This window comes from Salvelinus namaycush, chromosome 32 (assembly GCF_016432855.1).
Source record: "Salvelinus namaycush isolate Seneca chromosome 32, SaNama_1.0, whole genome shotgun sequence".
Lineage (NCBI taxonomy): Eukaryota > Metazoa > Chordata > Actinopteri > Salmoniformes > Salmonidae > Salvelinus > Salvelinus namaycush.
In genome coordinates, this window is record NC_052338.1 from 10,386,534 (window position 1) to 10,402,780 (window position 16,247).

Sequence of the window (16,247 nt, forward strand, 5' to 3'; positions counted from 1 at the left end):
TTAAACCATCCCATTTCATTTTATAATGCATTGCTGGAAAACTGCTACACACCCACTCCTGGTAAAGAAAAAGTTTCATTCTATTTTTCAATAGCAGAAATGTAACAACTTGCACCTACTTTGTATTCTCATTTTCTTCTACTTAAGAAACTCAAGATTTCCCTTGGTGAGTTTTGCTCTTGACCTTCTTGGAGTTGGATTCAAATGAGAATGTGTCCTTATCGGACCGCAGTTCCCGTCTCGACTGTCCTGGCATTCCAGGTCTCCAGGGACACACAAAGGGCTAATTACTTTCTTCCCATCGCCAAAAAACACTACCCTGATGGATCAATGAACTGCTCAACGTATTGCAAGACAATGCCTGCAGTAAGAATTATTTAAAGGAAAACTGCACCCCAAAAATATATTTTGGTATTTGTTTCATTAGTCCATTGTTGATTTTCTGGCCCATCATATGATGCAAAACACAGCATCACGTGATGCAAAGATTTGGGGGTGTAGTTTTCCTTTAAGGGAGATTTGTAAAAAAATATATAAATATATATATACAGTACCAGTCAAAAGTTTGGACACACCTATTCATTCAATACTTTTTCTTTATTTTTGCTATTTTCTACATTGTCGAATAATAGTGAAGACATCAAAACTATGAAATAACACGTATGGAATCATGTAGTAACCAAAAAAGTGTTAAACAAATCAAAATATATTTTATATTTGAGATTCTTTGAAGTAGCCACCCTTTGCTCGATGACAGCTTCACACAGCTTCACACTTTTCCAACAGTCTTGAAGGAGCTCCCACATATGCTGAGCACTTGTTGGCTGCTTTTCCTTCACTCTGCGGTCCAACTCTACCCAAACCATCTCAATTGGGTTGAGGTCGGGTGATTGTGGAGGCCAGGTCATCTGATGCAGCACTCCATCACTCTCTTTCTTGGTCAAATAGCCCTTACACAGCCTGGAGGTGTGTTGGGTAATTGTCCTGATGAAAGACAAATGATAGTCCCACTAAGCACAAACCAGATGGGATGGCGTATCGCTGCAGAATGCTGTGGTAGCCATGCTGATTAAGTGTTCCGTGAATTCTAAATAAATCACAGACAGTGTGACCAGCAAAGCACCCCCACACCATCACACCTCCTCCATGTGTCATGGTGGGAACCACACATGCGGGGATCATCCGTAACTCTAATGAACTTATCCTCTGCAGCAGCGGTAACTTAGGGTCTTCTTTTCCTTTGGTGGTCCTCATGAGAGCCAGTTTCATCATAGCTCTTGATGGTTTGCGACTGCACTTGAAGAAACTTTCAAAGGTCTTGAAATTTTCCGGATTGACTGACCTTCATGTCTTATAGTAATGATGGACTGTCGTTTCTCTTTGCTTATTTCAGCTGTTCTTGCCATAATATGGGCTTGGTCTTTTATCAAATAGGGCTATCTTATTTATAGTCCCCTACCTTGCACAACACAACTGATTGGCTCAAACGCATTAAGAAGGAAAGAAATTCCACAAATTAACTTTTAACAAGGCACACCTGTTAATTGAAATCCATTCCAGGTGACTACCTCATGAAGCTGGTTGAGAGAATGCCAAGAGTGTGCAAACTGTCATCAAGGCAACGGGTGGCTACTTTGAAGAATCTCAAATATGAAATATATATTTAACACTTTTTTGGTAACTACATGATTCCATATGTGATATTTCATAGTTTTGATGTCTTCACTATTATTCTACAATGTAGAAAATAGTAAAAATAAAGAAAAACTCTGGAATCTGTGTCCAAACTTTTGACTGGTACTGTATATTTATATTTAGTATATTTCTGTTCTATTTCTGTTATTTCTATTCAGATTATCTTCTGCTGCTTATTCTAATCTATAATTATCATTGCCAATAGTTAGAAAGGAGGATACCAGTGATTAGGGCCGGGATGATACCAGTATCACTATACTTGTTAGTATCATGGCAAGGAATCAAAACACGAAGCGGATTTAAATTCTATAGGAAAACAGCCCTAATGTTGGAAACAAGCATCATTATGTTGTCATCCAGAGTCACATGTATTTATTTTCCAAGCTATAGCACACAGTATTTTACATACAGAAGGTTTTTAAAGGGCCAAAGAGTTTGGTCTGCTTCCTGTTTTCATTTTTGCCATGAAAAAAATATTGCGATATTGGTATCGTCATGACCCTACCAGTAATACAGAAATGCCAACTGTGTCATGCTTAGTCACAGATTTTTTTTTAAAGTAGCCAAGTCATTGGAGGAAGAGTCCAGAGAGGAGTTCATAAGATGGGTTGAGTGGTTGAAGGTGGCGTGGATGAAATCTAAGAATGCTGCTCATCTGTCTTCATCACCTGCTGTCACCGTGGGGACGAGAAATGCTCTCTCACTCCTTACAGTCTGGCTGACAGTTCGATTTGGTCCCCCTCTCTCCCAATGCCACAAACCATTGGGGAGCTTGCCTCAAGGTGCTCTCGGCTCAAGAGGCCCCAGACTGGATCAATAACCGTCATCACTTTACTGAGGCAGGGGACTGAAAAGAGGAACCAAGGGGAAGATGACTCCTGATCACATTACTACCCCCCCCCCCTCCTCCTCCCCTGAGAGGGTAAGGTATTGTTACTGTGGTTGAGTGTCAGCAAAAATACTGATTTCGCCTCAGTCTCTACTATCCAACTCCTCAGGGGAATAAATGGTGTGAAAGCATTCATGACAGTTGAACAAAAGGGCAGCATTTATGTAAAGGCTGGGAAGGGATGGAGAAAAACAAATCTACTCCCACTATCTTGGATAGGCTATATTGTTGGATTAGAGCATATTACAGAGGTGCTCACATGTTACCGACTGATGCTAAGCACCATTCTCTTTCTTGGTCTTAGCCTTGTAGCCAACATACAGAATAAATTATATACTGTATGTATGAGGGTTGGGGTCAATTCCATTTCAATTCAGTCATAGGGCTCTATTTCCAGCTGGTGCTAACATGCTGACCACACCAGTCGTGTCACGTGAGCGTTGCAAAATAAATGTACACATACATGTTATTCAATCATTGCACCCACACTGCTCGCGGCGCCAACGAGCGTCTGTGTTGCCAAGCGCTAAAATAGAAGTCAGTTCTATTTGTGATGCTGAACCCGGTGCCAGTCCTGCCTTTCCCATCTCCTCATTGGTTTATAGAAGCAGATACCCACGTGCCATCTCCCCATTGTTTAAACCCACGTGGTTGATTGAAAGATGAACTGAGGTCGGTAGGGTCGGTCGTGGTAATACTATGAAAGTTAGATGCCAATCACCATATAAAGTCCAAAGAAGAAAAAGCCTGGAAGGAGGAGAGATGACTAGAAACGATTCGGTTGACCGTTTTATGTGTGGATTAATTGTCGGAGTAGAGGACCTTGTCCATTTCAGATAAAATAACAACATTTATATCCCAGGACAAATTAGCTAGCAACAGCAAGTTGCTAAATAGGACAAATTAGCTAGCAACTGCAAGATAGTTAGCTAAATTGCCATAAATCTTTAATGGTTTTCAACCTGTCCCCAAATTAATGTAATTGGTTCAGAGTTTGTTTCGATATTTCAACCTGCGGTGTCCTGATCACGTTTGGTGTGGGGGGACAAAATCAATTTGCGCACGGTGGCGCGCGTCGGGTCTGGGCATGGTGTAAGGCGCTGCTCTTGTCAAACTACACAGCCTATCCATCAGTGCAGCCTATCCAGCAGTGATGCACAGTGCCAATTTGTGCCGATGAACCTCGTGTTTAGAAACATTTTTTAAAAACTAATGTTTTTTCCCCATTTCGTTTCATTTGATTAAAAACCATGCATAATTTCATCTCCCCTTAAAAGGAAGGCTCTTTTTTATCCTGCCCAATGCATTTGCCAAACAGCCAAGTCGATCAATAAAGGGTTTTGCTCGTGAGACTGCCTTGGAATAGGTCTAAATATTCATCACCAAAACTTTATTAAAAGGACACGTTTGGACATTCTTTTAGCCAGCTCCTGTTATTGTTTTTGGATGTGCGTATAGCCCCCATCCATGCACGTGACCATTATGCTCATGGAACGAGTGATGCGATGATGTTGGTGACCCAGTGGCAATTGCTTGTTTTCTGTTTAATTTGATAAAAAACCAAGCCCTCCGTAGCCTACAATAACGAAGGCTGGTTCAACAGCAATGAGTATGTGTGTCTTCCTTTTTTTTATTAGCCATTAGCTAAGTCAATAAAGGGTTTTTCAATTATCTACTCGTAAGAGTGCCTTATATATTTTGGAGGTTTTTGCCCGCATTATTCAAATGAATCACAATTCCCATACCTGCATAGGCTCCTTCATTTAGCTTGTTCAAGTATTCATCCCAATTTCCAAAGAGCGCCTCTCGTCCGATTAGCCAAATACGCGCTCCTCCAAACGTATTTAAATTATTCAGTCCTATCATGCCACATCGACGGTAGATTTATATTTCTTATTGAAAACGTGCCTCGCACATACAATGAGCCTGAGTTATTTGTATTTCTGTAGAAGTGTAAATGTTGGCTATGTGATGAGTAAAGACATTAGGCCTAGGCTACATAGCCAGTTAGAACAACGTGAACTGGAAACATGCCAAACATACTGTATTTCGCAAAACTGGATGTATTTTGCTGTTACTATTATTTGATGCAGTATGCTATTTAAACATCATCAATGGTCTAGCACAATAATATTTAATGCCCTCCAGCCGAATTGGAGTTGATGACAATGCAAAGACTCAACAGCATACATAACTTGAGACAACCGCATGCTGCATATACTATGACAGTGATGCGTCATTTTCCAGGAAGTAGCCTTGTCATTTTTTTTCTTTTGTCGGCTTTTTGAATGGTCTTCAATGGGAAAAAACATAACACAATGGTCTTCAGCGCAAAATCTTAAAAGGCATCTGGCAGAAGAAAAGTAATCTACAAACACAAAGGATGTATGGGAAGTTGGGAATCTTGCCCAAATGTTAGAGGGATGCCACAGACTAATCTAGTCAAAGCTTCGTCACTGCTGTTCACTGGTTCCACTTCCACAGACATAAAGGGCTGGACTATGTAAAATACCGTTCCCTGTGCGATCAGCATACTTCGCTCTACAGTCCTCTTAGTGCTTCTACACCTGCATTGCTTGCTGTTTGGGGTTTAAGGCTGGGTTTCTTTACAGCACTTTGAGATATCAGCTGATGTAAGAAGGGCTTTATAAATATATTTGATTTGGATTTGATTTGATTTAGTTCCTACCGGTCATAAACCAGGATTACAAAATGAAACAGAAAAATCTAATTTCCACTATGGTTCAGGATATAAATGCAGCGAAGGCAGTTCACATGTGGTGATGGAAGGAGCTACAGTCCTGGCTACTCTGCAAAATATACAACATACAGTGGCAAGAAAAAGTATGTGAACCCTTTGGAAATACCTGAATCTCTGCATAAATTGGTCATAACATTTAATCTGATCTACATCTAGGTCACAACAATAGACAAACACTGTCTGCTTAAACTAATAACACACAAACAATGATACGTTTGGATGTCTTTATTGAACACACCATGTAAACATTCACAGTGCAGGGTGGGAAAAGTATGTCAACCCTTGATTTAATAACTGGTTGACCATCCTTTGGCAGCAATAATCTCCACCAAACGTTTTCTGTAGTTACGGATCAGACCTGCACAACGGTCAGGAGGAATTTTGGACCATTTCTCTTTACAAAACTGTTTCAGTTCAGTTATATTATTGGGTTGTCTGGTGTGAACCGCTCTCTTGAGGTCATGCCACAGCATCTCAATCGGGTTGAGGTCAGGACTCTGACTTGGCCACTCCAGAAGGCGTATTTTCTTCTGTTGAAGCCATTCTGTTGATTTACTTCTGTGTTTTGGTTCATTGTCCTGTTGCATCACCCAACTTCTGTTGAGCTTCAATTTAGCGGCCAGATAGCCTAACATTGTCATGCAAAATGTCTTGATAAACTTGGGAATTCATTTTTACGCCGATGATAGCAAGCTGTCCAGACCCTGAGGCAGCAAAACAGCCTCAAACCATGATGCTCCCTCCACCATACTTTACAGTTGGGAGGATGTTTTGATGTTGGTGTAAGTTAAAGTTCATTAGAGTCACCAGCCTCAGAAATTGCAGCCCAAATAAATGCTTCGCAGAGTTCAAGTAAAAGACGCATCTCAACATCAACTGTTCAGAGGAGACTGCGTGAATCAGGCCTTCATGGTCGAATTGCTGCAAAGAAAACACTACTAAAGGACACCAATAATAATAAGAGATTTGCTTGGGCCAAGAAACACGAGCAATGGACATTAGACTGGTGGAAATCTGTCCTTTGGTCTGATGAGTCCAAATTTGAGATTTCTGGTTCCAACCGCCGTGTCTTTGTGAGACGCAGAATAGGTGAACGGATGATCTCTGCATGTGTGGTTCCCACCGTGAAGCATGGAGGAGGAGGTGTGATGGTGCTTTGCTGGCGACACTGTCTGTGATTTATTTAGAATTCAAGGCACACTTAATCAGCAAGACTACCACAGCATTCTGCAGCGATACACCATCCCATCTGGTTTGCGCTTAGCGGGACTATCATTTGTTTTTGACCCAACACACCTCCAGGCTGTGTAAGGGCTATTTTACCAAAAAGGAGAGTGATGGAGTGCTGCATCAGATGACCTAGCCTCCACAATCACCCAACCTCATCCCAATTGAGATGGCTTGGGATGAGTTGGACCACAGATTGAAGGAAAAGCAGCCAACAAGTGCTCGGCATATGTGGGACCTCCTACAAGACTTTTGGAAAAGCATTCCAGGTGAAGCTGATTGAAAGAATGCCAAGTGTACAAAGCTGTCATCAAGGCAAAGGGTGGCTACTTTGAAGAATCTGAAATATAAAACATATTTTGATTTGTTTAACACTTTTTTGGTTACTACATGATTCCATATGTGTTATTTCATAGTTTTGATGTCTTCACTATTATTCTACAATGCCGAAAATACTAAAAATAAAGAAAAGCCCTAGAATAAGTAGGTGTGTCCAAACTTTTGACTGATACTGTATACTATGCAAAACTCCTTTAAAAAGGACAGCTTATGATAATAATTACAATTACATATACAGTGGCGAGACAAAGTATGTGAGCCCTTTGGAATTACCTGGATTTATGCATAAATTGGTCATCAAACTTGATCTGATCTTCATCTAAGTCACAATAATAGACAGACATAGTGTGCTTAAACTAACAACACTCAAATTATTGTATTTTTCTTGTCTATATTGAATATGTCATTTAAACATTCACAGTGCATGTTGGAAAAAGTATGTGAACCCCAAGGCCAATGACTTCTCCAAAAGCTAATTGGAGTCAGGAGTCAGATAACCTGGAGTCTAATCAATGAGACGAGATTGGAGATGTTTAGAGTTGCCTTGCCTTATAAAAACCACTTACAAAATTTGAGTTTGCTATTCACAAGAAGCATTGCCTGATGTGAACCATGCCTCAAACAAAAGAGATCTCAGTAGACGTAAGATTAAGAATTGTTGAGTTGCATAAAGCTGGAAAGGGTTACAAAAGTATCTCTAAAAGCCTTGATGTGCATCAGTCCACAGAAAGACAAATTGTCTATAAATGGAGAGAGTTCAGCACTCTTGCTACTCTACCTAGGAGTGGCCGCCTTGCAAAGATGACTGCAAGAGCACAGCGCAGAATGCTCAATGAGGTTAAGAAGAATCCTAGAGTGTCAGCTAAAGACTTACAGAAATCTCTGGAACATGCTAACATCTCTGTTGACGAGTCTTCGATACGTAAAACACTAAACAAGAATGGTGTTCATGGGAGGACACCGCGGAAGAAGCCACTGCTGTTCAAAAAAAACATGCACGTCTGAAGTTCGCAAAAGTGCACCTGGATGTTCCACAGCGCTACTGGCAAAATATTCTGTGGACAGATGAAACTACAGTTGAGTTGTTTGGAAGGAACACACAACACTATGTGTGGAGAAAAAAAGGCACAGCACACCAACATCAAAACATCATCCCAACTGTAAAGTATGGTGGAGGGAGCATCATGGTTTGAGGCTGTTTTGCTGCCTCAGGGTCTGGACAGCTTGCTATCATCGGCGTAAAAATGAATTCCCAAGTTTATCAAGACATTTTGCATGACAATGTTAGGCTATCTGGCCGCTAAATTGAAGCTCAACAGAAGTTGGGTGATGCAACAGGACAATGAACCAAAACACAGAAGTAAATCAACAGAATGGCTTCAACAGAATAAAATACGCCTTCTGGAGTGGATTAAGTGCTGATTGCTGATTAAGTGTGCCTTGAATTCTAAATAAATCACAGACAGTGTCGCCAGCAAAGCACCATCACACCTCCTCCTCCATGCTTCACGGTGGGAACCACACATGCAGAGATCATCCGTTCACCTATTCTGCGTCTCACAAAGACACGGCGGTTAGAACCAGAAATCTCAAATTTGGACTCATCAGACCAAATGACAGATTTCCACCAGTCTAATGTCCATTGCTCGTGTTTCTTGGCCCAAGCAAATCTCTTATTATTATTGGTGTCCTTTAGTAGTGTTTTCTTTGCAGCAATTCGACCATGAAGGCCTGATTCACGCAGTCTCCTCTGAACAGTTGATGTTGAGATGCGTCTTTTACTTGAACTCTGCGAAGCATTTATTTGGGCTGCAATTTCTGAGGCTGGTGACTCTAATGAACTTTAACTTACACCAACATCAAAACATCCTCCCAACTGTAAAGTATGGTGGAGGGAGCATCATGGTTTGAGGCTGTTTTGCTGCCTCAGGGTCTGGACAGCTTGCTATCATCGGCGTAAAAATGAATTCCCAAGTTTATCAAGACATTTTGCATGACAATGTTAGGCTATCTGGCCGCTAAATTGAAGCTCAACAGAAGTTGGGTGATGCAACAGGACAATGAACCAAAACACAGAAGTAAATCAACAGAATGGCTTCAACAGAAGAAAATACGCCTTCTGGAGTGGCCCAGTCAGAGTCCTGACCTCAACCCGATTGAGATGCTGTGGCATGACCTCAAGAGAGCGGTTCACACCAGACAACCCAATAATATAACTGAACTGAAACAGTTTTGTAAAGAGAAATGGTCCAAAATTCCTCCTGACCGTTGTGCAGGTCTGATCCGTAACTACAGAAAACGTTTGGTGGAGATTATTGCTGCCAAAGGATGGTCAACCAGTTATTAAATCAAGGGTTGACATACTTTTCCCACCCTGCACTGTGAATGTTTACATGGTGTGTTCAATAAAGACATCCAAACGTATCATTGTTTGTGTGTTATTAGTTTAAGCAGACAGTGTTTGTCTATTGTTGTGACCTAGATGTTGATCAGATTAAATTTTATGACCAATTTATGCAGAGATTCAGGTATTTCCAAAGGGTTCACATACTTTTTCTTGCCACTGTATGTTGTATATTTTGCAGAGTAGCCAGGACTGTAGCTCCTTCCATCACCACATGTGGACTGCCTTCGCTGCACTCGGAGCCATAGTGAGCCTACTAGAATTTAAAAAGCGCTCACATTGCCCTTAGTGAACAGTATTGAAGGCTTCTGCTGTCATCCTGGGGACCTGGACAAACGTCTAATACTGCAGTGAATCTGGTGTGAGCTGGCTGGAACAGCATACTGACAGAGGGTGTACCTGTATCGGTTGTAACTACTGATCATTCGCTATCAATTAGAAAAACAATGTGAGAAGAGTAACCTACTGTCCACCATGAGCTGGATTGCTGGTGTGTTTCAAAGGGTAAGTTTGTAACTATTCCACTAAGGTTAGAGTTGTCATTCACTGTCATATGTTTTTGTTTTTTATGTTTAGGTACAATGTGGACACTTCCTTGACAAATAATATTCTGGCACAGTAAAAGAATGGCAAAAAAATGCAAAGACTGTGGATGAGAACTGTTAGCATTCACCTTTGGCACTCCCATGGTACATGTGGGGGAGACATGCAGCAGTGGAGGCTACTGACGGGAGGACAGCTCATAATAATGGCTGGAACAGAGCAAATGGAATGGCAACAAACACATGTTAAGCATGTGTTGGATTTATTTGATACCACTACACCGCTCCAGCCATTACCACGAGCCGTCCTTCCAATTAAGGTTCCACCAACCTCCTGTGACATACAGGTACATGGACTTGACCCCCCCCCCTTTTTGCCCTCAGAACAGCCTCAATTCATTGTGGCATGGACTCCACAAGGTGTCGAAATCATTCCACAGGAATGCTGGTCCATGTTGACTCCAATGCTTCCCACAGTTGGCTGGACTTCCTTTGGGTGGTCGACTATTCTTGATACACACAGGAAACTGTTGAGTGTGAAAAACCCAGCACCATTGCAGTTCTTGACACACTTCTTGGCACCTACTTCTATACCCCATTAAATCTTTTGTCTTGCCCATTCACCCTCTGAATGGCACACATACACATTCCATGTCTCAATTGTCTCAAGGCTTAAAAATCCTTCTTTAACCTGTCTCCTCCCCTTTATCTACAATGATTGAAGTGGATATATCAAGTGACATGAATAAGGGATCATATCTTTCTGCTGGATTCACCTGGTCAGTAGGTGAGAGTAGGTGTTCTTAATGTTTTGTATACTCAATATATATGAGATTTAGAACGTACTACTATTACTGTCATGCTGTTAAATTTAAAGTTGTATGTTGACATTTGTGTCTTGAAAGGTGGTTTGAAGTTTACACAACTGTCCTAACCTGGTGAGAGGTTAGCATGTTTTGGGGGCATGATCTTTGTGCCTCTTTAGCTTTCTCACCAATCATTATTCATGATAAATTCATGATTATTCGTAATCATGGTAGCATCCACATGAATGTAAAAGTGTTCAGAAACATATTATATTCTTAATTACAACAAAAGTTACTCCAAAATGACACAATACATTATTTACCATACATTTTTATTGAGCACAACACAATCCGAAACACACCCAAAGCAAACTGCAATGGCACCCAACAAATTAGTAGAGTCACAAGCTTGATGTAGTCATTGCATGCTAGGAAAATGGGACCAAACACAAAACTTTTTACTAAATTGAATACACTATAAGTAAATTTGTCCAAATACTTATAACACCTTCAAATGGGGGGGACTAGATACAGTACATAAAGTGCATTAATTTCTAAACGGATATGTATGAAAATACCCTAAAATAAAAGGCGACATTCTCTATTGTCACCTCATTTAAAAGACCCCTCACATTTGATCTCAAATTCAAAATACTGGCGTATAGAGCCAAATTAAAAGTTTTAGCTTAACTATCCAAATAAATACGTATTCATGGACATTTATGTAGGGGTTGATACATTTTTTGAGGGGGCAAATTAAGTCTGACATTTTATTTGGAGTTGTTGAGAAAACATGTGGTAGCTTCTACAGACAAATTAGCCTAGTATTCTCTTTTCAGAAATAGGCTCTTGCTTTCCAAACTGTACGTTTTTACCGCAATTGCATTTTCAACCCTAGAAATAGAATCCATAGATCGTCCGTACCCATTCAAGTCAGGAGTTGCAGCCATCTTGAGTGTACCATACGTTTACCAGTCAAATTGCCAGTGTTAGAGGTTCCAACACCCTTCTATGGATTCTATTTCTATGGCCGCAATGCATAAAACTGCTCAAATCGCGGCTTTCTCGACTATGCAAGACAGGAGTAATTATATATGTATTTACATTTATCAGAGGGTGCTGCAGCACCTTCAGCACCCCTACTTCCTGCGGATATGGTTGTACCTCTGCATAAAACCATTCATTGTTTTCACTGTAAATATAGAAAACACAAAACAAAACATTAGTGTGTACTTTTCCATTTGATAAGGGGAAAACAACCTTATTTCACTGTAGGATGGGATCAATTGCAAGGTAGTACAATTGGGTAGTTTGTGTAAACAACATTTTTAAACAAAACATATAACTTACTTCTTCTCTGCTCACCCTCAGAGCTGTGTCTTCTTCTTCTTCTTTGATGGATTTTCCTCTTCAGAGACAGAGGAAGATGATGAGGACGAGTCCCTGCTGCAGTCCCCTGGTTGATTGCCCCTCGCTGCTGGAGTCTCCGCCTGATTCGAGCATGTAGCCTACTGCTGGTCGGACCTTACACACAGACTAACTATTTAAAGCAGCAAATGAAATAAGTAATGTAGCGTTTGAAATCATGATACTCCTAACAATACAGTCCACCTTTTAATCTTAGGACAGACTAATTCTCAACCGTAATTTAAATGTAAAAGTTCATTAAAAGATTATGCACCTCTTGGGGAAGCCAGCTGGCTTTGGAGGAAGACCTTGTCTTCCTTCAAGCTGGTTATGGTGTACAGCAGCACTTTGTTCTTGTCTTTTTCTGCCTGGAGCTCAGCTCTCAGCTTTGGATCAGCTGTGATACACATACACATTTTAAGTCAGGACTCCCGCCCATCAGACTGCTTCTCTCTCTCAAATCAAATGGAAGTGAGGCTATTATAGGCTCCCCATGCATTGCATAATCACAACTTGTCCGCTGGGATGTTTTAATGACCATCCCCCACTTTAAAAAGGGTTTTGAATGAAAACGGCAAAATCCCAGTTATTTTTCATGTTTTGCCTACATTTTGACACACTAGCATCAATATAAACAGATTATATTTGTAAAATGTGCAATCAAAATAGTTTAAAAAAAAATATAAGATCCTTTCAAACGATGCTCATGTTTTAATTGCTCACTGCCGACAGACAACTTCTTCCAGGTCGGATCACAACTTCCAAGTTATTTCCCTCCATCAAATTGACCATGCTGAATACAGCAGTAACTATAAAGTACCATTGGCTAATAGGCAATGTAATTACTAATATTCTTTATATTCACTGCAGTAACTCACAAAAAAAAGAACATTCAAATAAATAAATCATACTCTTGTTAAAACATTGTTTTGTCACCTAGCTAAATTCTCCGGCCATCATAGTATCATCTTAAAATCAGTAATGAAATTAGTTCCCATCAGAGCCATCATTTATTGATAGAGTTGGGACATTGTGGCTTCTGCATTATGATACATTTACATGACACCACAACATTCTATTGCAGCCTAAATATATGGCTCTGGTTCTCATGATCTGGCTTACCCCCTTCTATTACTCATTAAACTGAAAATAAAGTTCTTTGATTTTGAACATATAGGCTTCAATTAATTCTACAGCAATTTACCTAAGACTTACCACTCGTGCTATCAACAGGCTTGTCATCTTTTTGGCGTTTTCCGCTGCCTCTGGTGTTCATCGTGTCTGAAAAAAGAAAAAATGACATTACATTATTACTGTTATTAATAGAGACATTATTTTGAACTAGATGTAATTCAGTCTGGTAGCTGTTACTTACCTTGCTTGTTGGTAAGTTGGTAATTTCTTGTTAATTTGTTAGTCAAAGATTATCTATACACCTCTCAGGTAATGTCTAATTTGCCTCATTTTGCCTCGATTCTATAATTTCAAGTTTTGACTTTGTTCAATCATAAGCATGCATGCTTTTGCAGAATATTTAATGCAATCCTCTCATTGGGCATCTCCCTCCCTCTCCCCCTCCCTCACCGTCTCCCTCTGTCACGGTCTCTGTGCTGTGTGGAACTTCTAGGTCGCTGCTGCTTCTTGGCTGGGGGAACGAAGAGGTTCTGGAGTCGGCTGTACTGGCCCTCCGTAAGAACCCCTGGGTCCCTACTTGGCTCTCTTCAACAGGGGCATCTTCACTGGACAGGGAGATTAGCTTGGGGCATTTGTTTGGCATGTTAAGCTTCACAACATCATAAAAACACAAACTATCATCATGGAATGACAAATATATAATTGAAAAAGACATCCACCATACTCTCTTAGAAAAAAGGGCTCCAAAAGTGTTCTTTGGCCTTCCACATATGATAACCTTTTTTGGTTCCAGATAGAACCCTTTTGGGTTCCATGTAGAACCCTCGGTGGAAAGGGTTTTACATAGAACCAAAAGAGTTCTACCTGGAACCAAAAAGGGTTTTTCAAAGGGTTCTCCTATGGGGACAGCCAAAGCAACCTTTTAGGTTCTAGATAGCACCTTTTTTTCTAAGTGTGTATGAATAAGAAGGGAGGGGTGAGATGACTTCTACTCTGGCTATGTTCCCATTCTCTTTCTTTTTCCTGAAGTGTGCACTCGTTCACTCCCCCTTATGCATTTAAAAGCTTTGGATTGGTGCAAGCATGACTGGAAGGAGTTTCCCACCATATTCCTCACACCAGTCCATTCCTTTTAAATACATGAGTGGGAGTACACACTTTATGAGAAGGGATGAAAATTGAAATACAGCCAGAGTGTAAAGCGTAACACCCTGACTACACCGCTCGTGTCACGTACACAGGCATTGCAAAATAAATTTTGAAATCTATATTATTCAATTATTGCACCCACACTGCTTGCGCTCGTCAACGAAGTCAGTTCTATTTGTGACGCAGATCGCGCTGCAAGTCCTCCCTCTCCCATCTCCTCATTGGTTTATAGAAGCAGATACTCACGGGGCCATCTCCTCATTGGTTATACCCACGTGGGTGATTGAAAGACGAACTGTGTTGTTAGCAACAGCAAGCTAGCAACAGCAAGCTAGCTAAATAGGACAAATTAGCTAGCAAGTGCAAGCTAGCTAGCTAAATTGCCATAAATGTTTAATGCTTTTCGACCTGTCGCCAAATTAATGTAATTGCTTCAGAGTTTGTTTTGATATTTTAATCTGCGTGTCGTGATCGCGTTTGGTGTGGGGGGACAAAATAAATGTATGCACGATGGCGCACACACGCAGCCGGTTTGGGTTCCGTGTAAAGCAAAAGGTTTCGTAGAGTAACACTCATGCATTTATGTGGATTCTTTTTAAAGACTGTATTGCAGATGAATAGCTGAAGGCGGTCTGAGGAGAAGCCTGGTCTGTGCACTAACACTGTATCCTGGGAGAAGAGAGAGGGTTTCAAGTCACACTAATGTACAGTAGTGCATACACTTATGTAGAATATACACTAATATTCACACTAACATGCTGGCCACACCGCTTGCGTCGCACGCACGAGCGTTGCAAAATCAATTTTAACCAAGGCACATTTCACTCTGCGGTCCAACTCATCCCAAACCATCTCAATTGGGTTGATGTCAGGTGATTGTGGAGGCCAGGTGATTTGATACAGCACTCCATCACTCTCCTTGGTCAAATAGCCCTTACACAGCCTGGAGGTGTGTTTTGGGTCATGATCCTGTTGAAAAACAAATGATAGTCCCACTAAGCGCAAACCAAATGGGATGGCGTATCGCTGCAGAATGCTGTGGTAGCCATGCTGGTTAAATGTGCCTTGAATTCCAGCAAAGCACCATCACACCTCCTCCTCCATGCTTCACGGTAGGAACCACACATGCAGAGATAATCTGTTCACCTACTCTGCGTCTCACAAAGACACAGCGATTTGAACCAAAAATCTCAAATTTGGACTCATCAGACCAAAGGACAGATTTCCACCGGTCTAATGTCCATTGCTCGTGTTTCTTGGCCCAAGCAAGTCTCTTCTTATTGGTGTCCTTTAGTAGTGTTTTCTTTGCAGCAATTCGACCATGAAGGCATTTATTTGTCCTGCAATTTCTGAGGCTGGTAACTTTAATGAACTTATCCCCTGCAGCAGAGGTAACTTTGGGTCTTCCTTTCCTGTGGCGGTTCTCATGAGAGCCAGTTTCATCATAGCGCTTGATGGTTTCTGCAGATTGACTGACCTTCATGTCTTAAAGTAATGATGGACTGTCGTTTCTCCTTGCTTATTTGAGATGTTCTTGCCATAATATGGACTTAGTCTTTTACCAAAAAGGGCTATCTTCTGTATACCACCCCTACCTTGTCACAACTCAACTGATTTGGCTCAAACACATTAAGGAGGAAAGAAAATTTACTTTTAACAAGGCACACCTGTTAATTGGAATGCATTCCAGGTGACTACCTCATGAAGCTGGTTGAGAGAATGCCAAGAGGCAAAGGGTGGCTACTTTGAAGAATCTCAAATAGAAAATATATTGAAGAATCTCAAATAGAAAATATTTTTGGATTTGTTGCACACTTTTGTGGTTACTACATGATTTCATATGTGTTATTATATAGTTGTGATGTCTTCACTATTATTCTACAATGTAGAAAAT

The 16,247-nt window shown here is 40.8% G+C and overlaps 1 protein-coding gene across 2 annotated transcripts; it reads right to left on the bottom strand.

Annotated features, from left to right (window-relative positions):
• Positions 1–10,988: 10,988 nt before the first annotated feature.
• LOC120027294 lies at positions 10,989–14,026 on the bottom strand. Of its 2 annotated transcripts, none has more exons than XR_005473278.1 (5): positions 13,655–14,026; positions 13,286–13,351; positions 12,345–12,467; positions 12,014–12,203; positions 10,989–11,855 (listed from the first exon to the last, which is right to left on the bottom strand). XR_005473278.1 is itself a non-coding variant. In XM_038972213.1 (5 exons), the coding sequence occupies exons 1-5, from the start codon at positions 13,917–13,919 to the stop codon at positions 11,803–11,805; spliced, it is 681 nt and encodes a 226-aa protein (XP_038828141.1). In that variant the 5' UTR covers positions 13,920–14,026; the 3' UTR covers positions 10,989–11,802. The 2 variants fall into 2 exon arrangements, 1 of the variants encoding a protein (XP_038828141.1); XM_038972213.1 differs by having other exon boundaries at positions 12,014–12,187.
• Positions 14,027–16,247: the final 2,221 nt, after the last annotated feature.

Excerpts from the sequence above, each read along its gene's own strand:
- LOC120027294 (XM_038972213.1), bottom strand. The coding sequence starts at position 13,919 with ATGTCTTTTTCAATTATATATTTGTCATTCCATGATGATAGTTTGTGT. Across the intron at positions 13,352-13,654 it reads GACCGTGACAGAGGGAGACG|ACACGATGAACACCAGAGGC; the intron begins GTGAGGGAGGGG and ends TTCTTTTTTCAG. Across the intron at positions 12,188-12,344 it reads CCAGCTGGCTTCCCCAAGAG|GTCCGACCAGCAGTAGGCTA; the intron begins GTGCATAATCTT and ends TCTGTGTGTAAG.